Raw genomic sequence first — 23,782 nt, 5'->3', positions numbered from 1 at the left:
GGCTTTCTCCCCCTACAGCCCAGAAATTCTCTTTCTGCCCCCCCTTCCCCAAAAGGAGCTCTGCTTTACTGCAAAGCCACTGGGAGACAGGCGTTATGATGGCTGGGGGGGTTAGTGAAGAGAGGCTTGAGGACGTGAGGGAGGGCAGAAGCAATCGGCGGCGGTTTTGATTGTCATGTAGACAACAGGAAATAAGAGCCAGAAGCAAAAGAGTGAGGAAAGAGCTGGAAGTATCTGGTGATTTTGGAGGGGTTAGAGAGAGTCAGCTACAAAGGATGGCATGTAAGGCCCCAGAGAGAGTGGGGACGGATAAGGTGGGGATGGGGAGCTCGCGGTGGTGGTGGTGGTGGTGAGGTTGGAGGGTGAAAAGAAGCAAGGAAGGAGCGAGTGATGGAGGGCGATGCAGAGCGAGGCAGTGGGAGAGCAGGGCAGAGTGTGTTTAATTGGCTTTGCAGGCTGGAAGGACAGAGATCCAGAGCACAGCACGCTGCTGTCACACTCCATTACAGCCACTGGCCACATAATGAGAGCCCGCGCAATCAGCTCCCCACAGACCAGTCCCTCAAGCCACACACACACACACAAACGCATACTGTGGACTACTCAATAGAAAACTATCACACACATTCCTTGCCCACCCACCTGCCTATGTTCTCCGATGCCAACTTAAACACATGCACACATATAGAGGTGTGGAGTGGGAGGAGTTTTTTTGGGCATCCAGGGTGACAGAAGTAAAAGTTAAGATTATTTTTTGCTTAGACAGTGTTAGGTGCAGTTGAAGCACTTGGTATTGCAGGGTTTAGAGCCATATATCATAGTAAAGTGACAGAAAAAAAGTAGTGATGCATGATATTGGATTTTTTTGCCTATATCCAATATGCCGATATATGCCAATAATCGATACCGATATCAATATATCCACTTTTTTCCCCACCTACTTTTAGTGATCATCAAATCTCATCAAGCAATCAATATCATGTTAGGCATGCATACTCGTCATTCAGTCATTCATTGTGCAAAATAAGAGAATTGAAGTTGGGTGATTCTGATAGTTCCTTTTAAAGCCAATATTGCCGGATATCGATGACGTACCAATATTATCAGCATGTTGGCCAATTCCAACAGTTCATTTTAAAGCCAATATGGGCTGATACTGATAACGAAACAATATTATCATGCATCTATAGAAAAAGACATAATTTCCAAACAGCAACCTCTAAAGGTGAAAAATGAAGCCAACACAGAAGTGCAAAAACCTGCAGTTCCTCTAATGGCCTCTTGAGGCTGACTCCTAAAGTGAATCAATCCCCATAGGCCCCCATGTTACAATGCTCAACTTTACAGCAGAATAAACATGTCTACAGCCTGGTACAGAAAACAGTTTTGGTCTGTATAGCTAATTTCAACATTCATGATGACTGAGCCAGGGATGAATTTTTATACAACCCACCTATTTAATTTTTATTAAGGCTTAAAGTTATGCATAATTAAGGGTGTGGACCCTTTGAGTGACAGGCTGTTTGTGAGGTGTCACCACAGCCTTTAGGCATTTTCTGACCAAACACTTCTGGGGACTCCCTGAGAGGAACTGATCACTGTGGGGCTCCCCTGAGAACTTTGCACCACTAATAGGAACACTGAAGTGACAGCAGTTGGTACAGCAATGTCACTTTTGCTTCATGGAGTCAAAATCATGTTGAAGATATATGTTCAGTATAGTCTGGATGTCACTGTCAGCACATATGTCTGTGATTTCTTCCCTTTTTTTTTGTTCTGAACTGTTGTTTGTGTTTTTATGTTGTCGGTTGTTTACAAAGCGCTTGCTGGTGCTGCATTGGCTGGGTTTGACCAATAAATGTACACTTTCATCACTCATGGTTCCTCTTGTGCTGGGAGGTACCTACTCTTAAAACAGCAGCTTATAAAGTTCCTCAAAACAGCTTTTTATGAATCATTCCTAGTTCTCGCTGTGCAGACACAACAAAAATGGGGGTTCCCTCGCTCCTGTTAGGATGGCAGTGGCAAAAATGCCAAATTGGAGGCTTTAAAACAGGAGTCCACTAACCAGTGGGTGTTAGGGTGGCTTCATCCATTGTTGTAGTACAGTCTTTGATAATTTCTCAGAAATAAATTTGTAATGATGTTAACTGACAATTTAGACTGGCTGATGACCATAACGTAAACCAGTGGTACTGCTGAATTATCCTGTCTGTCTTTGTTGTGGAACCTTGAGAACAACATCATCATCAAAGAAACTTTAAATATGAATTTACAGCGAGGTTAAAAAAATACTTCTTCAGCTAATCCCACTTCACAACTCCACACACAAAGAGTCACAGTTAGTATATAGAAGGGCACATGCTTGTGTCGACAGTAAGCCACCACATAAGTTACGCTTGTCCACACTCACATGCCTGCCATGTCCACAGAAACTGTCAATGTGGATATCTGGTGGGGGGAGAAGTGTTAGATGGAGACTCCTTGCACTTAACCCTCTCCTTAGCTTCCTAGCTTCCCCCTCACACTCTTGCTCTTTTTACCCTCACACCTGCTCCCTGTTTCACACTCCACCTTTCTCTCTAACAGTCTGTCTCGTCCTCACACTCCATCTCTGACTTGCTAACTCTTGCTGATCTCTTGTCACCTTCCCACGGAGCTTTCTGTATCGCACTTTTTCTGCATCCTCCAGGATTTGACCTCCAGGTCACTGAGGAAAAATGAATGGTGTTGAGCACTAGGCTGCTTTTCAGGGCTCTGAGAAGTACTTTCTTTGGACTTGTCAAAATCGATGTTTTAACTTTTAAAATGAATTGCAAATATTTGTCATAACAAACATCTTTTAAAAAATGTTCCAGCAGGAATGTTATCCACAATTGGGGAGAAATTAACAACATCGACAATCGGTTGTTTGCGTGTTTCCCTGGTGTTAGCATGTAGCTTCATTTAGCAGTGTAGGCTATAATGTAGTAGCCTGTCTTTAGCAGATGACTATGTAAAGAAATCTTTCACAAGCCAACGTCCCCTTGTAGTCAAAGTAAAGAAAGCGTTAGAAGCAGAGTATTCAGGACAGTCAGGGATTATTCTATGGCCACCTTTAATATGAACATCCCACTTTGTTACATTACATATATATATAAAACAGAAAATAAGGAAAAGCACAATAGTTGCAGAGAGCCATGTTCCTCCCTGTTATCCAAGACTAGATTAAATGAATCACCTCAACTACGTTCATGGCTTAAAAACTGTCGTTTGTTAGATCAGCCAGCAGAAAGACTTTGGGCTGAAATAAAAAAAATAGTTTAAAATCTATCGCTGTTGAAAATGTTTGCCCTGTGCGGCAGACACCGAGTGCAAGATGAAGTCTGAAAAGAAAATAAAGCTTGGAGGGGAGACTGACAGGCCAATAGGAAGGGAGAGAGACAAAGGGAGAGAGGAGAAAAGTGGAGTGTAAGGAGTGGAGAAGGAGTGTGAGAGTTTAGATCAATAAGTTCTCAGCTGGCCAGAGGTGTCCTCTGTAGTGCGAGCGGGTGCTGTGTAGCATGACTGGCAGCTCTATAGGGAAGCTGTCACCTTCTACTGAGTGCTCTCTCTTTCCACTCATCTTCACAAACATCTCGGAGCACATTGATCCCCTCTTGCCTTTTTTTTTTAAAACCCTCTTTTTGTTGCTTGTTCTACAGTACAGTGTGTTCTGCTGTCCAGAGAATATGAGTTCAGCTCAAGTTGACAAGTCTGAAGGGGTTTTGTTGTTGGATATGATGAACACATGTAAATACAACAAGTCGGAGTCAACAAAGGTGAGCTAAGAGCAAGAGATAAACTAAAACTAGAGCAGTAGATTTGGGTTTAGCCGGTGCCTACCAACCAAGAGAGTCTCGTATGAATGATGAGGTTCTGATATAAACCATAAATAAATGTATGAATACATAAATTAATAAGGACTTGTGGGAAGAGAGGGAAGCTCAGGCATTAGCAATTTAGCGGAAGCTGTGTTTGGGGGCTAACTATTAACCCTGGCTTTTCTGATGCTTAATTATTTATTTGATTAACTTGAGGAGACTCAGGCAGAGAGGCAGAAAAGTTAACAAGAAGGCTAAAATCTTTGTCATTGTACTTCAGTTTTACACTCTTAATTGCTTATTCCCACAGAACCTACTTATATGAGCCAACTCAACCTTGTAAACCCAGAGTTAGCAAGAAATGTGGCAAAATATTGTTTTTAAGTTCAGATTTTGTTGCAGCTAAAACGATTTCCGACTGTTTTAAGATGCAACTTATAGTATGGCTTACATTATGATCACACTGTATGTTGCTGCAGAGGTTTTTCAGTCTCTGAAAACTGATTTGACAAAGCACATGTGTTAAAACGGATTCCACTGAGAGTGTGTGTGCATCCTTTTGTTAAAACATGTGTTTGTCTGTCTGCGTCTGCTAGTGTGCGACTGACAGACATGTAACCCCAGCTGTAAAGGTGAGCTCCAGGTCTGCGGGGTAAATTCTCCACAGACAAACAGAAGTGTGGCTCATATCCTGCAGAGCCATCACTAGTCATTTGTGCATCGCTCTTTTGCTCCCAGCTGTGCTCTCCTCTTCCCTGCCTCTATCCCTCTCTGTTTTCCCAATGTCATATTTCACCCCAAGTCACATTGTGTCCTCCTAACTCCAATGTCAGAGCTCCCTGTGGGATCCACCAACACCCCCAACTCTCCCCCAGCACTTTGTTCAAACCAGCAGTGCCTGTAACATTTACAGCCAAGGTGTCAACACATGGTGGTCCGGGTTTTTATAAACACCAGTTGCAGGTAGGTGTAGTTAAACACTGCATCATGTGAGCCACTAAACTCCAGGAGTGTTTGGCAAACAGATGAAGCAGCTGCCACTTTGTTCTCTGTATATTTACCTGCAGGAAACATTAAAATTTTTATAGGGTAAAAAACTTGTATTTACCCTTCCTACTTTGCTTCCTTTTTTTCTGGTCAAAAGCAAAACTAATCTGCGTCTTGAAATCTGGCTTCCTCGGTGTTCAGGCTTTATAATCGACGGCTGTTTTCTGGAGTCGATGTGTCTGGGTTGACTATCAGATTTGTGTGATTCAGTGCAGAGTGGGAGCATGTAAACGGCAGTTAAGTAGTTTGCTTGATGAATATGGCAGATCTGAGACAGACATCAATCCTCAAGTTCAGCTTGTTATCTGCTGGTGGAGAGGCAGCCCAGCAAGGAATATAATCAGCAACGCGAATATAAAGCAATTCAAGCTCCTTTAATTGCATTATATTAAACAAATTAGATCACTCATCCAAGTGCAAAGTGCTTTCTTGTACGATATTAATTACTAAAAAAAGAGCTGTGACAAAAGTTAAGGATGATAAATAATGTCAGAGCTGAGATTTCACTGCTTGGCTGTCTGTTATTTATCCTCATTAACTCTTCCATCTAGGCATCGGGGCTTTAATGTGGAACATTAATATTCATATATGCTAAGTGTTTACAGTCACTCTGAGAAGAGGCACGACTCACATCTAGGTCTCTCTCATCTTTGTGCGGATTGTGCCGGCTCTCCTCTCCACAGTGATGAAGGACACTCAGCTTTAACCCGCAGTGTGAGAGTTTAGGTTGTGGTGAAAGACTGTGACTGCACTTGTACCTTCTCCCCGAGGAGAAGCATCTCCTCATCGGGCTCACTGTAAACACTTTAGTGTTGCTAGTGCAGAGACGTGTATAAACACAACATGGCTGTCAAAAAGTGTCTCTGAAAAGGAAAAACACTATTGGGTTTTGGTTGTTGATGGGTCATTTTTGCTACCATTCAACAGATTTTTAAAAAGTTTCCATCGCTATGCCGAGGTGTCTGCAGAGTTGGTGTACACACGACTACACTGTAACTTTAGTGCTCTTATTAGCTACACTAAAATACAGCTATCGCCCACACAGCTTATGCAATCTCCACATGAGCTGTAACAGGTCAGCTTGAAGCAGTTTTTCTGCCTTTGTGGAGTGAGTGATGATTGTCGATAGTGAAGACAGTTTATACAGTAGCAGGTCAAAGAGCAGCTCGCTATGGAAGTGCAACATATTGGCTGCACAAAATGAGAATCACCTTAGACATAAGAGTAGAACCTGGTTTTAAAAGTTAATAGATGAAGCATAAAGCATATAAATCACTCACTATACTTGTTTGGTTGTTTTTAGGGACAGGGTTGAATTGGACATTGTTGGTAACTTGAGCCTGTAAAACTCTTAGAACATTATGAAAATAATTTAATTTGACTTTACCTCTACAGTGTAGCTACTGTATGGCAACACCTTAACACAGAAGAGTTATTCAGGCTTCTTTTGTCAATAAAGATCTTTGTGAAACTTCAAATGCTGTGAGGAGAAAACACAAGTTACTAAGGGTTTCCCATGACAACAGTACAGTGTTGCAGTATTCAAGATTGATCTTGGTCTCAAGACTTCTTTTTGAAGGTCTCCAACAAAGAAAATTCAGGCTATTATTTCGAGACTGATCAAAACCACGACTGAGGGGATATCATTCAATTGCCTGTGCTAAAAAGGAGTGTTGAATAAAGATGGTTGAATTTATTTCAACTCTTCAGTGTTTGTTTGTATTTGTTTGTCCATAGAAAACAAAGGAAAATGTCCATATGTAAATGTCACCTGTGCTGTTTTATCAGGCCATCTCTCATGGTAGACTTTACATACACATATATACAGTATATGGCAATAAGAGGAATATTCATGTGTTTTCTGTGGGTGTTTTTATGGGGAATGCAGATCTTTCAAATCAGTTTTAAGAGTGCCTGGTTTGCACGTTCCACATTTTATTCTAAGTGTATCATGCAGTTTGGGACCTCCAAAGCCGTGGTCTTGACTCAGTCTTGATACACTCTGGTCTCAGTCATGATGACTTGGTCTTGGTTTAGGTGGTCTTGACTACAACACTAAGACAGTGGCATAAGGTAGTTACAACGGGCTCCAGTGTAAGCTATTATGACAGACCCTATGGTGCACTAGTTACCTGTTATGTGCCTGAACTAGCTTTTTCCTTTTTCGGGGGCGTGAGCGAGTAACAAAACGTGTAGCTCAGCGTGTGACGTAAACAGTGATATGGGAGGGAAGCCGTGGCTGGTTAGTCCTTCGACATTCATAAGTTGGCCCGTCCTTCACCGTCCCCGTCACTTGACGATTAATGGCCTCTTCGTTTGCGAGGACAAGGAGGGCACGCAATTCCTTGTCCCCCCAGTTGCTCATCTTTACAGTGTCTGTCAGGTTTGCGTTTCCCTCTTGCTACTAGCTGCTCGCTAATTCCTGCTATCAGCTGTTTCCTGTTTATCCACCGCCAGTGGCTCGCACGTGCGGCGTCATCAACAGCTCCTCCCACAAGTCTTCAACAGCCCCTCCCGTTGCGGAAGGCCGTCTCGTTCTGTTTAAACCAAAAAGGTTCCGCCAATATGACCACCCTACGTGGCAGAAAATTGGGCGCCTCGGACCAACTCGCCAATCCGGCTCTGTGTGTCTAAACGCTCGCAGCTTGCCGGCAAAACCGCCCAACATTCACCAAAAATCTGGCAGCGTAAAAGGGGCTTTATTGTCACACGATCGAATAGAGACTTGGCATTGGATAACACTAACATATATTACCCAGAAATCATCATTGCATATATATGACAAAAATACCAATGGAAATTGTAAGGTTTTTTATAGTTTATTTGTAGTTTATGGAGAGTAGTAACATATTTTGTTATAGATTGCTACTGGCTATTTTACAAAAAAAAATGGGATGAGATGGGTTTTCCTTTTCAGAGGCGCATATAGTAAATATCAAATAGACTTTTTCTTTGAACACAGGCATATTTCTAAGGTAGCAATCCAAATCACTCATAAGGGCCTGTTTTCTGCTCAACATATAGTCAAAGGGCCCACTCTCTCTATGGGCCCCCTCACCCCATCGGCCCCAGTGCAACCACCCTGCCGTATTGTCCAGGTTTACGCCCTTGGTATTAGACAAATTAGAACTTCACTCATCCCAAAAAGGGAATTTGTGCAAAAGATGGGATGATAAATATTATATATAAAAAGGACACATCTGCTTTGTTTAACTGTGAAGAGATTAAAACTGCTTAAACTTAGAATTTCAAGTAATTTATATGTGAAGATATGTGTTTGTGGATTTTTACAATGTAGTAACCCATCTATATGAAATACTTTCTACTTCTAATCCCCTACTTGGTGTCTGGAATTGGATGTTTTAGCCACACTCTTCTTATTTTAACGGTTGCAGTCTGAGTTAGAGTGTGCAGTAAGTCAAAGCCAGAGTGAGATCATAATGTGACTGTGGACATGTTTTCCTTTTCATACACAAAGTATGCACTTTACAGGAGACGGCATGGCAGAAACATCTTCAGGGTTGAGTGGGGTGTGCACACAAATACAAGTGCATGGTACTTAGATGGAGGTCAGACTCATCAGATTCAGTTGTAAACACTCACAACAGTTATTTCAGTTTATTTCAATAGCAGTAGACATTGGACTGGAAGGTCCTGACAAACTAACGGATGACTTCTGTCTCCTCTACACACACACACACACACACACACAAAGAAAAACTGTATTTGTGCATGTTTAGTCGCCTCTCACCTTCCCAGACACCTCCAGCAGCGACGCCAGTGGCGAGCAGGCTGAAGTGTTTTGTGAGGTTGGCCTTTGTCATATGTCACACTCTGCCCTTTCCTTTCACACACTTTTTGTCCAGGCAAAGCAACATGTCCAGACTATGTGTGTGTGTATGTGTTGAATAGTTGTGTGCACCAAGGTCTGTACAATTACATTTCTACCAAGGCACATCGAATCACTGACAGCAATGAATGATTTTGGGAAGGCATTGAAAATATCCCATAGCTACTTTTGAATCTTGTCAAATCATACTCCACATTTTCTGAGGCAACAGAAATGGCACCATCGCTGTGGAGCCCCCATGCTGCTTCCCTGCCAGCTCTGAGAGTTTGATGAGTGGGTACTCAGGGAGAGAGGCAAACAGTTTGTTTGATGGGTAAAGAGCCAACAGCCTGGTGCAGCCATGAGGGATCTTACCTGCATCACATGGAGTCTTGTAACGAAATATCAAATAGACTTTGCACGATCGAAATTGTGTTAAAGTTTCAGTGTGTAGGATTTAGGGGGATACAGTGGCAGAAATGGAATAAGAAATAATAAGTAAAAACATCTGAAAATAATTGTTGTGTTCTCCTTACCTTGGAATGAGCTATTTATATCTATAAAGGTTGCTGGTCCTCAGACATGGAGTGCGCCATGTTGTACCGTCATGTTTCTACACAAGTCCAGAACGGACAAACCAAACACTGGCTCTAGGTAGGGCCATTTCTGTGTTTGCGTCGGCCACTGTAGTTAACAGCCCCTCTGCGATGAGAGCATGGAAAAAACCCAGATTTTTACACTTGCTTTATTCAGCGTTTTTACTGGTTTAAATCACAAGGTCCATTTATTTTGGAGAGGAGGAGACCACCGCAGATAACTCAACTCCCATTGAAAACGTTTAAATCAGGAAAAAAAGTGAGGCCACATGAAGTTATCAGCAGCGCCGGCCATGGCTTAGGTAGTATAGGCGCATGCTAAGGGCCTCATCTTCCACAGGGGGCGTCACAAATGGGTTAAGGAAAAAAAATCTTTTACTACTTTTTTACTAATACTATAAGTACTAACATTTTGAAATATTACATAAAGCCACAACAACATAACTACATAGCAAAGCCTTTTTTTCTGCGTTCCTGCCGCCCTCCCTGGCTCGTTACACTTTACCTGCTCTCTGGGGCAGATGGGCAAGTTATCTGACGTCAGGTGAACCCTGAAAAACGTTGTATCTTATCAGGTCAAAACAACAAAAGCGCTCTGGTGCCCACTCAACTACCACGACACTACTGAGAGGACTGTATGTGGAGAGAAAGAACTTGAAAAAAACAACAAGGCCACATGAAACCTGCAGGTTAAAAGCTAGTTATCGTTACCTCTAAGCAGCCGTTGCCTGCAACAAACAGCTCATGGAGGTTGCATTGATTTACATTGTTGGGCGTTCCAGCCCTTTTCAGTAAAAAATGATTATATGGCGATGGTAAATTATAATGTTCTCAGGATGTGTTCAATGTAATCTTATAAAATGTAGCTTTCGGAGAGAAATTTGAATAAATCCAGCTGTTAAAAGGAGAACTTTGTTGATGTTTTCACAGCAATATAAAACAGATATTACAGAGGGAATTATGATGTATTATATATAGTAAAAAGGCTTTTTGCTTTTTTTTTTAAAAAAAGATTTTTATCAATGTGAGGGAAGGTTAGGTTAAAGGTTGTTTCATAAATGTGCATTAGTGATTTTTTCCTCATTCAAAGGTAGTGTGATAAAGCACTGAATGGCTTTTTGGTAATAAACGTGCAGTACTTTTACTGTTGAGCAGCTTGCCTAGGGTATGTGTTAGGGCCACCACTGGTTATCGGGAAAAAAAAAGGTGAGCACACATTAGCAGGTGCTCATTGCAGACAGGCCAAACAGCAAAGAAGAAGCATTGATATGTAGCATGAAACTGTTTAATTCAATGTTTTTCCAGGTTTTGGTCACTTTGTCTGTTTGTTGTGGATTATCTGCAGATAATTCGGCTCCCTCACCTCACAATGAACACTAAAGGAATTCTAACCTGGAGAAGTTTCAGCTGGTTGCAGTCCGCTATTCTCACTGCTCGTAGCTGCCACTAAATCCCCCTAAATCTTACACACTGTTCCTTTAAATATATCCACATACAGTAGTACATGTTTTGTGGAGTTTTTTTCAGTGTGTCTAGAGGTTCTTAAAAAGTCTTAAATTCAATGTTAAAACAATAAGGCCTTAAAAGTCATTAAATATTCTTAAATTTGAATTTGTGAGGTCTTAACTACGACATTCACAAATACTAACATTTGATCTAATTTCATTTATCCATTTTGAATCTCTTTTTGTGGAAAATGAGTCAAACGTTCCTATGTAAAAATCCACATTTCTAATGTTTCGAATCTTTAAAAAACTTTAATACTGTCATTTTACTTCATACTTGCACTTACTTATCAGCAAAATTTAGACTGCCTTAACTCACTCTGATAACTATATTCCCACATAACACCTCTGCACAAGACCACATATATATACTACTTGCCTGCGATGCTTAAATAAGTAAAACATGATTTGTCCAAAAGTGTCCTAAATTTGGTTAAAAGGTGTCTTCAATGGGTCTTAAAAAGCATTGCATATTAACTGTCTGATACCTGTAGACACCCTGTTTTTGTGTCTAGAAATTTGGTAACCCCTGTCACTGCAGACAATTCATACATCTCCTCTTTCTGTCCTTTGGTTTGTTCAATGTAATTTGCTTCGTTTGCTATTGAAACTGTCAAGAATGACACCGATGTTGACTGTTTCCAGTCTGCAGGAACGGAGGCCAATCACCAGAGTTCTGCTAAAATGTTAAAATGTCACACTCCAGCAGAAATTCCTCTCAAGGCAATTTTGTGTTACTCTGGAAAAAAAATGCTGCAGCTGGAATTTTAAAAACACTGTTGATAACACACTTCTCTGCACAATGTTGTTTTTCCTGTGAAAATGATAATTAATGGCTCGAAATTATTTAGCGTTAATTTCCTGAAATTTAAATTGCGCCGTAACAGAGTGAAGTTTTCTGCAGAGCCAGCTAATGTCATTTTCTTGTTTTCTTAAAGACATGATGGAAGTTTTCTCTGCCCTCCATCCTCCAGTTAAAGTCTTGATCTGTTTTTATTTCTTTTTTTTTCCACACTGTGTGCCTTCACTTTCTTTAATGCCTCAGAATGAGATGAAAGCCCAGTGCAATTAGGCTTCTTATCGTTTTAATTAAGAAAGCCATTCGGCCATATCTGCCTCCGACGCCATAACACATAATGGCAGAGAGTCTCTGATGCCTGAAGTAGTGTTTGTGTGCGTGTGTGTGTGTGTGTGTGAGTGTGTGTGTATGTATGTACCGTGTGTATGTGTACAAGCCTGTGTGTATGCGTGCGTCCTAGTAACACAGTTCCCAACAATCTCTCTCCCGCCCTTCTTTCCTCTTTTATCAGTCCGTGTTCTCCAATCACTATTCCCACTTGTGCCTCTCTCCAAACATGCTGTTCTTTCCCTCGTTATTTCCTCCTCCTCAAAGAGACAAGGTCAAAGAGTCCTGTATAAGTACTTCAAACTCAATTCAAGTATGTTGTCTGAGTGTTTCTTTTCAACCCCTTTGTCAAACACTGCCTCAATTATACCGATTCCTTCCCGCCGCTTAAACATTTGCAGCCAAATGGACCAAATTTATGGTATTTTATTAGTTTCAGCTCATGCATACACACACACAGGACACACTAACAGATTATCAGTGTGCATGTAAACTGCTATTTCTCCATATCTATTTGCATAAGATGAAACCAAATTATTCCTACAGTTTGTTTTCTTTTTCCCCCTCATCCAAAAGAGGAGGAGAAAAGGGGGAAACTGTAACTACCCTGTTAGTGGTGTTAACACCCAACCAGGCTCCTCTTCTCCCTCCCTCTGCTCTCTCCCCCTCTCCCTCCATCCTCCCCCTCCTCCCCTGTTACCCTGGCCTATCAGTGCGGAGCAGTGGTCTGTGAAGAAATTCCCAATATCTAAATTTACACACTGTATCAATCTTGTTTAATAGACTGGAAAGCTTATAGCCGCCGTGGCAAGCCGGCAGAGAGGGCAGCGGTGATAAATTGTCGGTGTGCAGGCGACAGCCGCCCGTGATGTATAATGAAATATTTATGATTTATCCCAGCTAATAAACTGAAATGAAGTGCGTGATGTATGGGAACAGATGGGCCCTCTATTGATGCTGAAGCGGAGAGGCAAGAGGGGGGAAGAAGAGACAGGGAAAATAGGTGGAGAGAAGGAAACAGGAGATGTGATGAGAGATGCTCCAGAAGAAAAAATAGAGGGCAAGGATGAAACCAAGAATAAAAAAATAAAAAAAACATGGCTGTGTGTGTTTGGCTGACACTGAAAAAGTGGACGGGAAATACAAGATGGATAGAGGGATACAGGGTTAGAGTAGAGAACAAATGAGATTAAATGATGGAGTAGTGGAGAGATGGAAGATGGCAGTAAAAACAGACCACCATCAAAATACAATTCTTCTCCTAAAATGCTTCATCGTGTTGATTTCAGGTGAGGCAGAGCCAGTCTTTCTCTGTTAATGATACCATATTTCAGGTGTGGACTTTGTCCTTCTGTATTGTGTGCAACACAACAGATTAACCTGGTGGAAGTGCTCCTAACAGGGCAGTACTCGGGATTAAGGTAAAGGAATGAGCCCAGAGTCTCCCAGTGTAACCCTTCACCTCTCCTAAGAAATAAAGGAATAGATAATTACAGACATGGACAGTTTGGGAGATACACTAGTTAGATAAGAAGATTCACACCACAGTAAGTGTATTACACAAAATCCTTCAGTGATTATCAACCAAAAAAAGTTTTTTAAAGTAATTTTCTTTGTATTTATCCAAATCTCATCTCCCTGCACCGTGGTCTTAGTGTCCCTCCACAAGGCCAGGTATTGAATTCTAGTTGAAAATCCAGTTTTTAAATCCCTTTATTTTCATTTATTTCAAATTATTGTTTGGTGTTTAAAGAAAAGGTCTAAAGAGCATCTTTATCGGGGACCTGTTACGCTCATTTTCAGGTTCATACTTGTATTTTGGGTTTCTGTTAGAACTTTTTTACGTGCTTCTATGTTCAAAAAAACACTTGACACTGTCTGTGCTGTAACACCTGTATTATCCTCTGTGTCTGAAACACTCATTTTAGCATCTGTCTTTTTAAGCCCTCCTCCCGAAAAAGCCCAGTTTGTTCTGATTAGTCAGCATTTCCGGGTTTTGCGGGGCTTTCGTTTCCCAGCGTCTGACTGTAACGGAGTATATCAACACTTTTTACAATGTAAAATCACCGGTAAAATCTTCTGAATCAAAATCATCACAACTGGATATGTTCCAGCAGGAATATGATCCGAAATCAAGGAGATATTAGTAATGTCAGCAACGAAAATTGCATATTTGTTGATGCTAGCATGTAGCAACATGTAGCAGTGTAGTCTACATAATGTAAACACTTGCAGTGTCTGAAGCAGATGACCAAGTACAGAAATTCGTCACGATCTGATGTCATCTTGTCTTAAAAGTAGAAAAAAAATGTTAGAAATAGAGTATTTGGAGCGGTCTGACGCCTGAGGTTTTGGCTCACAGGGACTACTTTTACAAATGTTTATGTCATCATTTGAAACTTTGACCATGTTAATTTAAAACATCCTACATTGTAACATTATATATAATAAGGAAAAGCACAATAGGTTTCCTCAAACCAAAATATTGTGGCAGTAATTAAATAAAATGTATGGAGTGCGCAGGTTTAGCAATATGCCTTAAAACTTAAAGACTTGCTGTGTGTATTTGTATGTAGTTGTGAAACATAAACTCCATCCTGCAGATGAACGTTTTTTTCACTTGTAATGTAGCAACAGACACGGCCCCTATCCCTGACCTTTGTTGACCTCTTAGTACACCACCTTCATGCAGCCCTCCAACCTTAACTACTGTGTCCACTTAACCTTATCACAGCGTCACACACACATACACACGCACACACACACATCCATCCTCCCCTCGGTCCCAGCTGTGGACACACCACCTGTAATAATCCAGAAGGACACCTTCCTGTTCCTCCTTTTCCTCTCTGCGCTCCTTCCCTCCTCTGTCCATTTTTCTCCCCCTCCGTCTCTCTCCACTCATCCATACTGACCCATTTCCTCTGCTCGTCATCCCCAGGCCCAGCTGAGCCCCACATACTGTACTCATCCTCCCCCACACCTGTCCCCCAGACACCTAGCTGTGTGTGTGTGTGTGTGTGTCTGGAGGATGATGTGGGGGGATCCTTAACACTCATCCATTCACTGCACTCTGACTTTCTCTGTCACAAACACACATTAACAGATTTTTCTCCACAAAGCTTAAAGTTGTGTTTTTTTGGCTACAAGAAAACACTCATAGCAATTAGGGTCGATTAGGTTTTCTTGTAAGCGCAGCGTAGTTTACTTCATGAAAGAAAATGCAATAATTAGGAGAAAATGCTAATAACCTGCTGATTTTGCACCATAAATGTAACTAAAAACAGTAAATGTTCAATTTGCAGCTTGTTTTTGCTGCAAATGTTAGTTCTTTTTTTTTTTTTTTGCCAACGGCAATGTTGGTCTTTCAGTGTGTTGGTGGGTCGGTTGGTCCATCTCTGCATTTGGTTGAACTGAAATATGTAATGGACTGCTTGCCTTGAAGAGTAGTACCAATATCCATAAAGTCCAGACGATGATTTCTAATGATTTTAGTGATTCCCTGAGCTTTCCTGCAGCACCAGCAGTAGCCATTTAGTGCATGTTAGCATTTCGCTCAGAACGCCACTGTGTTTAAATACAGACACAGAGCAGCTAGTGAGGCTGTAGACTTTTCGTCTTGTTTAAAAATACAAAACATCAATCAGGTCACAGATTTTTTCCGATCAATCCATCTGTTTTTTTACCTGATCATAATGAACAAAAAAGTTCCTTTCCTTTCTTAAATCACCTGTACTCTCTTTCTCTTTGTATGGACACGTCTTTTAGGAGACACAGCGGTCTATAGAGACGGTGTGTATTGGATCATGGGGCGCACCAGCGTTGACATCATCAAGAGTGGTGGCTACAAGATCAGTGCACTCGAGGTGGAACGTCAGCTGCTGGGTCATCCAGACATCATAGGTAAGAGTGCTGCACTGGTCTCAGCGTGTATGTAGATAGACTGGGATGCATTTTTAATTGTCTTGGCTCTGGAGCACATTGAAGTAAAGTTAAAGTGTCAAGGAATTTAAGGTTGTTCATATCCAAATTAGGTCAACACTTACAGGACTTTCAGCCTTTGTAAATAGACTATATAATCTCAGAATTGTGCAGCAGGACAGTGATTCTAAACATACAGAAAAGATGATTGAAGACCTGTCCCCTAAAATTATTAGGATATCCAGATAAAAGGACTACAGGTCCTACACTTTCCATCTGATGCCCGTGCTTAAAGATAAGAGTCCACAATTTTGACCCCAGTTATTGTTCCATTTTAAAAACCAGTGAGCTGAAGGACAGAGCCAACACAACAAAAAAGGTGGCAGCATCCTAAAGGCCTTCGCACACCAAGTCATTTTTCATACGAAATTGTCGCACATTTAAAAAATAAATACCTCACGTTGTGTCAATATTGTTTACACACCAACTCCAAAACTTAATCCGTCATTAAAGTTTTCATGACAGGTTCCCTTTTCTGCACTTTTTTCACATCCATCCAAAAGCCTTTAGACAGTTGTTTGATCAAGAAGCAGTGAAGAAAATGTGGTGTAACCTGCGGGACAAATATAACCGCGACAAGAGAGAGAGAGGAATAGGGAAGAAGTGGATGGCCGACCAGCAAGAAAAAGAAGCAGAGGCATTGTTGTTCTCGAAATCTTCCACGACAAAGAGAAGGTAGCATCGGTTTCAGTTTAGTTTAGTTTATTTAAGACTTGACAGTACAAATTAAAAATGCCAGAATAAGCCAAGAGGCTGTTTTTCATCTGTAGTCCCTTGGCCAAGATGTTACACAAGGCTACCTAAAATACAACAAAGCACAATAAAAAAACAAAAATGAACCAAAATGAAACAAAAAAGGGTCACAAAGTTTAAAAGACGTCCTTTGAGCACACCAACAAGAACAGGACATGCAAATGCAATTTAAAAAGTAGAAAAGTGGTGAAGAAAGTTCAGTGATGGAAAAAATTGTATGTATGTATGATTTTTAATCTGCAGATGTGGCTGTGATTGGGGCCCCAGATGCCATTTGGGGTCAGAAAGTCACTGCAGTTGTGCAGCTGAAGAACGGGCAGAGTATGACCCTGGCAGAGCTGAAGACCTGGGCGAGGTACTGTGACTTTCAGATAGATAATCTGTCTGTTGGTTAGCTCTCTAATGACATTTGAGTGTTGTGTGTATCCGTGTTTTCGAAGTGATGTGAAAGCATTCCACACATTGATAATAGATTACTAACTGACCTTTGTAGGCATGCTGTTATTATTTTCTCTGGGGAGTGGGAAAGATGCTTGCAATAATCCTGCATCCCTCAGTCTAAGGTTGTGTTCAGACTGAGCAGCAGCCTCTGGGGCTGAAATTGAAGCCAGTGGAGAAGTGCAAAAAACTTGAATCTTGAATGGCCACGTGAGGCTGCCTCCAAAAGTGAGTCAATCCTCATAGACACTGATGTTAAAATACCCACCTTTACACCAGAAATTAACATGTTTACAGCCCGGAACAAAGAACTGTTTTGTTCTTTATAGCTAACCTCCTCCTTCATGGGTGAATTTTATATAGCTCGCCCTTTTTAATGTCATTTAAGCTTAAAGTTATGCATAATAAAGCTGAGTGACAGGCTGTCTGCAATACGTCAACACACTATGAGGCAGATACAACCCTCTTCCACAGCTCCACCCTCTCGTTGGAATATGGTCATCTCAGGTCACTTCTGGCTACAAAAATCCAAGATGGCAACAGCCAAAATGCTGAACTTAAGGCTTCAAACTAAGTCCACAAACAGACACAGACACAGGATTACTCTGCAAAAAAGTTTTATCTGGCTCAACTTTTGCAGCAGCACAAGTTCACTTTCCTGGTAGAAGAAAAGTTTATAATTACTTTGTAAAATTCTTTCTCATAGTTTTGTAAACTTTGCAGCAGCAGGTGGTTTCCAACTTGTACTGCCTTTGTAGACTGTGGCTTGAATAACTTACAACCAATCCACCATCCTGAATTCACCAACAAAAAAAACAACAACACAAAAAGATCCCCGTATCCCGTTATTGCAAAGGAGTGTTGACCCTGCCTCGGTTGAACCTTATTGCACTGATTCAAGAAGACTATTTCCACATCTCTTTGTCAGTCTTGTGGTAAACAAATGAAGGCTTCTAATGCAGACTCTGCAGTTCAGCACACACATCCCCAGTGACCCGCCCCCGAGTCCTCAGATCAATAGGAAGGGATGTGAGAGAAAGAGAGGCCAGAGATGGACTAATGAGGAGATGAAAAAGAGGAAGATGTGGAGGAAGTGAACAAATGATTGTTACGGAGGGCTTTGTCTTACGTGCTAACAGTTTTTTTTTTTGTCCTGCCCTTTCTAAATGTCAGGAGAGTTTATTTTGTCTAACGCAGAAAGTCGGTGGTGACTTGCAGCCCTTTGCTTTGGAGTGACTGAAGGCACTTTTTAAAATTTTCCACCTTCTCTACGTATAATTTTGTCTAATTCATTTATCTGCTTTTTTCTTTACTTTCCCACCATCTGTTTTGTCTCCTACACTAACTACTACCCACCACTATCATTTATTCACATCTCTGAATTCTGTATGAGTGCATTTTGTATGTGTGTGTCACGGCTGTGGTCCCCATATGGTGTTGGGGTTTTTAGATCCTACTGCTGTGGCCTGCTGGTCCAGCATGGTGGATTTCTGCGACTGCTTGTGACCCAGGTTAACACACACTTGCACACACATACACACACACACTCTTACACACAGTGTTTGCAGCCAGGGGTGCTGCCAGCGGACAGGCAGTGCCAGCACACAGCCCTCTGCTGAGGCCAGGGTGTAGGGGAGAGAGGGAGAGGGAGATAAAATGAGACATAAACAAGTAGATGGATGCTCACTCTTCAGTGCCCTGGCTTCAGCTGTCAGTCTGAATCTCTATCACACCCTGTGCGCCGCACACTGCCTCGAACACACACACACGCACGCACAAACACACCGCCCCAGAGAAATTGGTGACACGAGCAAGCCCCATTACAGAGATGTGTATGTATGCACATATACTCACTCACACTTTACTCACTGAGTCAGAGAGACGGAGACATCTGCTGAAAGGAGTGTTTGATGGCAGCAGTATGAGTCATTATGCTCACTCGCACCACAAGCATGCACACAGGAACACACACACACACACACATACACACACTCGGGCACAAACAAACAAACAAACTAGGTTAGAAGATAATAGAAAAGCTCCAGGCTTCAAGACTTGACGTAACAGCCATGCACTCAAAACCGAAAAAATAAAACACTTTTAATTATCCCAGCCTTCTGTTTTTCTTTTTATTATTTGTTTTTTTTATTTTTTTTATTTCATCTCACAGTGATTATATTGTTTTGTACGAAGGGAATTGTCTGTGTCTGGAAGGCGAATTGTGGATATTAGGGAGGAGAGCTGCAGAGTGTATGAAGGACATTTCTTTTCTTATCTCGACTACTCTGCCACGGGGCTAGCCTTTGTTTAGCAATTGTTTTCTGTTTTTTTGTTGTTGTTTTTTTTTCTCCCCGTTGTTGCATATGTGTGCGTGTGCATATTCTCGCCCATGTGTGCACACTGATCAGTGTTGTGTGTGTGTGTGTCGTTGTGCATGGCTGTCTGTGTTTATCTCCCTTTCTGCAGTAAACAGTCTTCAGTGTATTAACATCAGTGTTTATTGTAGGGAGCACATGGCGCCTTACACCATCCCCTCAGGCCTGGTGCTGGTGGAGGAGATGCCGAGGAATCAGATGGGCAAGGTCAACAAGAAGGACCTCCTGCGACACTTCTTCCCATGACTGGACCACGTTGATATGTATGACAACACACAGGATCCTGGTTAAAGAATTGCAGATGTCCTGACTGTCCCCATCTGGTCCTTAAATCAGACAAGTGTGCAGAGGAAACACAAAGTAATGGAAAAACACCTCATGGAAAATGACTTAACCTCTGAGGTAACTTAATCACAACTACGAACACTGCTCCGAAGGTAATTCTATTACACTGAATGCCAATTATGCCAAGCATTGTTTATCAGTTACTGTGTAAGGCAGGTCTGGAAATCATCACTTTGATACGTAACTTATTGAGACAATATGTAACAGCACTCCACCAAGAGGACACAGAATGTGTTCCTGACTGTATTTATCATGAAAACCTCAACATTATCAGAAGTAGCATCAAAAATAGTGGTAAAAATTTAAACTAACCAACATGGATGTGATGGACATATCATATCTCAGATGCTGCCAAGTACTGTTAATTGGTGTGCAGCATATGACCCACTTATGTAGGGTTTGCAGTTGTAGTGGTCCCTCAATTCTGTAATACAAACTGAATGCAAGTTTGGAATATGTGGTATGTTCACACTGGAAACATAACAGAGCTATAATGCTAAACAGTCAGTATGCTGACTAAAAAACTTTGAGTGTGCTCTTAATGGACACTTTTGTCCCGCAGCGTAAAGAACAAAGTAAATGCAGATTTTAGTGAGTTGACTGTCACTTGACAGCCACTGGTACTGTAAAGATTTATATACAGTACACACCTCATACAATTGATATGTAGACGGATGACTGTATATAAAGATGGACAAAGCATCTCCACTTCCCACTGTACAAAAATGAAGCCAAAATACCCCGGATACGGCCACTACCATCTTGCACAGGTGACGTCTTCTCTGTGGTATTGAGTTCTCTTCTTGTCGTTGAATCGCCCGCGGTGTCGCTGATTGCGAGCACACTGACGGACACACACAGCCATCAGTCATGATGTCATCCCCGTTTCTATGGCATCAAATAACTGACAAAAACCACACTTGCTGGCAAAATGAACTCTTGAACACACAACAGCATAAGAACTACCTTAAATGAAAGAAACCATCTTTGGGAAACTTTATTTAACGTGTACTTCAATATTTTAGCTTGGCCTATGTCCCATCCGCTAACATGGAGGTGGCGGGCTTTATGATCTATACTGCAGCCAGCCACCAGGGGGCAATCAAGCTGTTTTGACTTCACTTTAAGGGACCTGTCATGTCATTCATTTCTATTATACAGTCTATGGCAGTGGTTTCCAACTGGTCCGGCTACGGGGTCCAGGTTTCTCCTTAGTAATTAGCTCAAGGTCCACACAATTAAATATATTCAGCGTCATAATTAGTAGCTGTCCGTTAGTCCCTCTCTCTGCAGCAGGAAACAGCACTTCAAAATGAAAGCTCCGTACCGCAAATTCACTGTACTTCAGAATACAGTGTGTGTTTTTTAAAAACTTGATAAATTTGCAAGTCCATTGCACACTCAGAATGGACCTGCAACCCAATTTTGGACTGCAACTCACCAGTTGGGAACCACTGGTCTATGGTAAGTAGTATAGAAGTGGGACTAAACATGTGATATAGGTACTTCAAAGTCAGTATCTCTATTTTTGGAATGTCTGCATCCAGAAGAATTACAGGACCGATCGTTCAAAGTGCCTTAGTGAGACGGGATCAGGTAGTTTAGTCTGCTTTAATGAATAATTGCATGCACCATGAACTGGACTCAACTGTTCCATTAGAAACACTTCAACACAGCAGCTCCTACTGCTGAAGAGTGCTTCGAGTACTCTTACTGGAATATTCAGATTTTTTAAATTGTGTGATCAGAGAATACAGAATGACTTTTGATTGTAGAGAGGTGTGGTGTCTAGAATCATGGTTAATTACACCCACGCTAAAATGACAAATGTGGTGGCAGAACAGGAGACATGACGAACTTTGAATTATGATCAGTGAGAACACAGTGTTAATATGAAGTCTCAGCATTGTACACACACACTGATGCACTTGAAATAACAGATAATGTTTATCTGAAAATTAAAAAAGTTTTACAAAATAGAAATCAAAAAGTGTTTTGGAGTTATTTTTGTTTGCGACTTCTTCATAAACCACAGTGTTGTCACACTTGTTTTCTCTGTGCATGTGTGTGTGTGTCTGTGCAGCTGTGGTTACACAGGTGCGATGAGAGCCTGAAGGCGGATTCTCCAGCAAGGCACAACACCACAGCTGGATGCCCCGCACTCCATCTGACTAACCCTCTCGCTCCGCTCGCTCTTCTCACCTCTCATCCTTTCTCATCTCCATTTCTCCAATACTTCACCTCTTCTGTCTTCATCACAAGTCAAAACAGATTGCAGTGGCACCGGGACCAACTTGACTGTGAAGACTCCTTTTGAATGAGCCCTGGCGTGCTGCCAGAATAGCAGAGAGCGCGTGAAGAGATGAAAGAAAAGGCACAGAGAGGAGAAAAAATATAAAGCAGGACTGTCAGAGAGATTGGAGCCTTAACAAGAGCTGGCTCGAGAAAGTTGATAGAAGGGGATGACAGAAATGATGTCGAAAGAAGTCAGTGTAGGGTTTTGAGCAAGTGATATGTAAAGGATTTGGAGATAAAGAAGAAAGGCACTAAAATACGGTTGAGATAAACAGTCATGATGAACAGCCAGAGAAGTGAAGATGGAAAGAAACACAAGTGCAACCCCCAGCCGATACAACCTCCTGTCCACACACACATACACACACTTGTCCGCCCACAGTCACCAGAGACCTGATTAAGAGAGCAGAGCTATCGATCTGTGGGCTGGCAGGCTAGGATGGATGAGCAGGCAGGGCTGCAGGAGCACCAGAGGACAGCTTCAGTGCCCCCAAATCCCCCCGCCGCCCCACCCAAACACCCACGCCAGAGCTGGGATTCGGCCAGGGCCAGGGGCAGGAAGGCTGGGGCTGCCACGCCGAGGCTGCGGCTAACAGCAGAGGGTCAAAATCAAAACTGAAGTAGAGCTAGTGTGCAGTAATAGATACACTCTACTGTAGGTGTGTGTGTGTTTAGAGGGGCACTCAGGACTGGTTCCAGTGCCTCTCTGGTGCACGAAAGGGGGGAGGGGAAGCTGGTGGTTATTCCCTGGACTCAAGCTTGATGGAGTACTCGTGCCCTTGAACTACATCCACCTCCCTCTCTCTCACACACACACACACACACATACACACACACATTCAAACACTCTCTGCCTGTGTTTGCTGGAGCGTGGTGGAAGAGGTTGTCTGCAGATGTCTGCTTATTGGGCCCCAGGGTCCTGGAGGGTGGTGGGTTATGGGGGACACCGGTGAGGTTGTTTATGTGTTTGAGACACTTGGAGACATTGAGCAGAATGGCAAAGGTTTAAAAGAAGCAGGTGATGTGAAAACGAGATGACGGGAGCGTTTATAATGTCTGTTGTTTTTTAGCGTCATTGCTTTGTCACAGTTTCACTTGCAATGTAAGCCTGCCCGCATGATAATACTTACTTACTTTCCTAGACTAGTTCAGCTTCCTGTTCAGATGAAGGACACATTGGGTTGTAACGGCAGCCAGCTGGCATCACAAGCTAACAAAGGATTGAAATAGTATTACATTTCAAAGTGAGATTTTTTTATTACATCAGACACACTGATTGAATGTCAGTTAATTCAATCATTGATTCATTTTCTCTACCCGCTTTACAGAGTCGTGTCCCAGCGTAGGCTACACCTGGTTGAGGGCAGACAGAGATACTTGACAGTTTGCAACTTCGTCTCAGGGCTGACAGAGATCAACTGACAGTCAATTAAGTTGTGTAAAAAGAACAAAAAACACAAGGACAGGTATGAATTATCTATCTATATAGAACATTTCTAAGCAAAAGTTACAAAGTGCAGCAGGATAAAAGCAATTAAAGAGCAACGTAACACCATCCCACCACTCTGTAGAGATGTAGAAGTTTACTCCAGGGTGTGTAAGTGCTCCTAAACATCATCGTTGCGTGTGGTTACAGGTGTAACGGAACCT

The 23,782-nt window shown here is 42.0% G+C and overlaps 1 protein-coding gene across 2 annotated transcripts in view; it reads left to right on the top strand.

Annotated features, from left to right (window-relative positions):
* acsf3 (acyl-CoA synthetase family member 3) overlaps positions 1-22,048 on the top strand; it is a 44,041-nt gene extending 21,993 nt beyond the window's left edge. For both annotated transcript variants that reach the window (XM_050051485.1, XM_050051492.1), the window contains exons 8-10: positions 15,714-15,848; positions 16,923-17,034; positions 19,624-22,048. In XM_050051485.1, the coding sequence (XP_049907442.1) occupies positions 15,714-15,848; positions 16,923-17,034; positions 19,624-19,738 (362 nt within the window). In that variant the 3' untranslated portion in view covers positions 19,739-22,048. The remainder of the gene's footprint in view (positions 1-15,713; positions 15,849-16,922; positions 17,035-19,623) is intronic.
* Positions 22,049-23,782: the final 1,734 nt, after the last annotated feature.

Source organism: Epinephelus moara, chromosome 1 (assembly GCF_006386435.1).
Source record: "Epinephelus moara isolate mb chromosome 1, YSFRI_EMoa_1.0, whole genome shotgun sequence".
Lineage (NCBI taxonomy): Eukaryota > Metazoa > Chordata > Actinopteri > Perciformes > Serranidae > Epinephelus > Epinephelus moara.
This window is presented reverse-complemented; position numbering and strand designations above follow the sequence as displayed.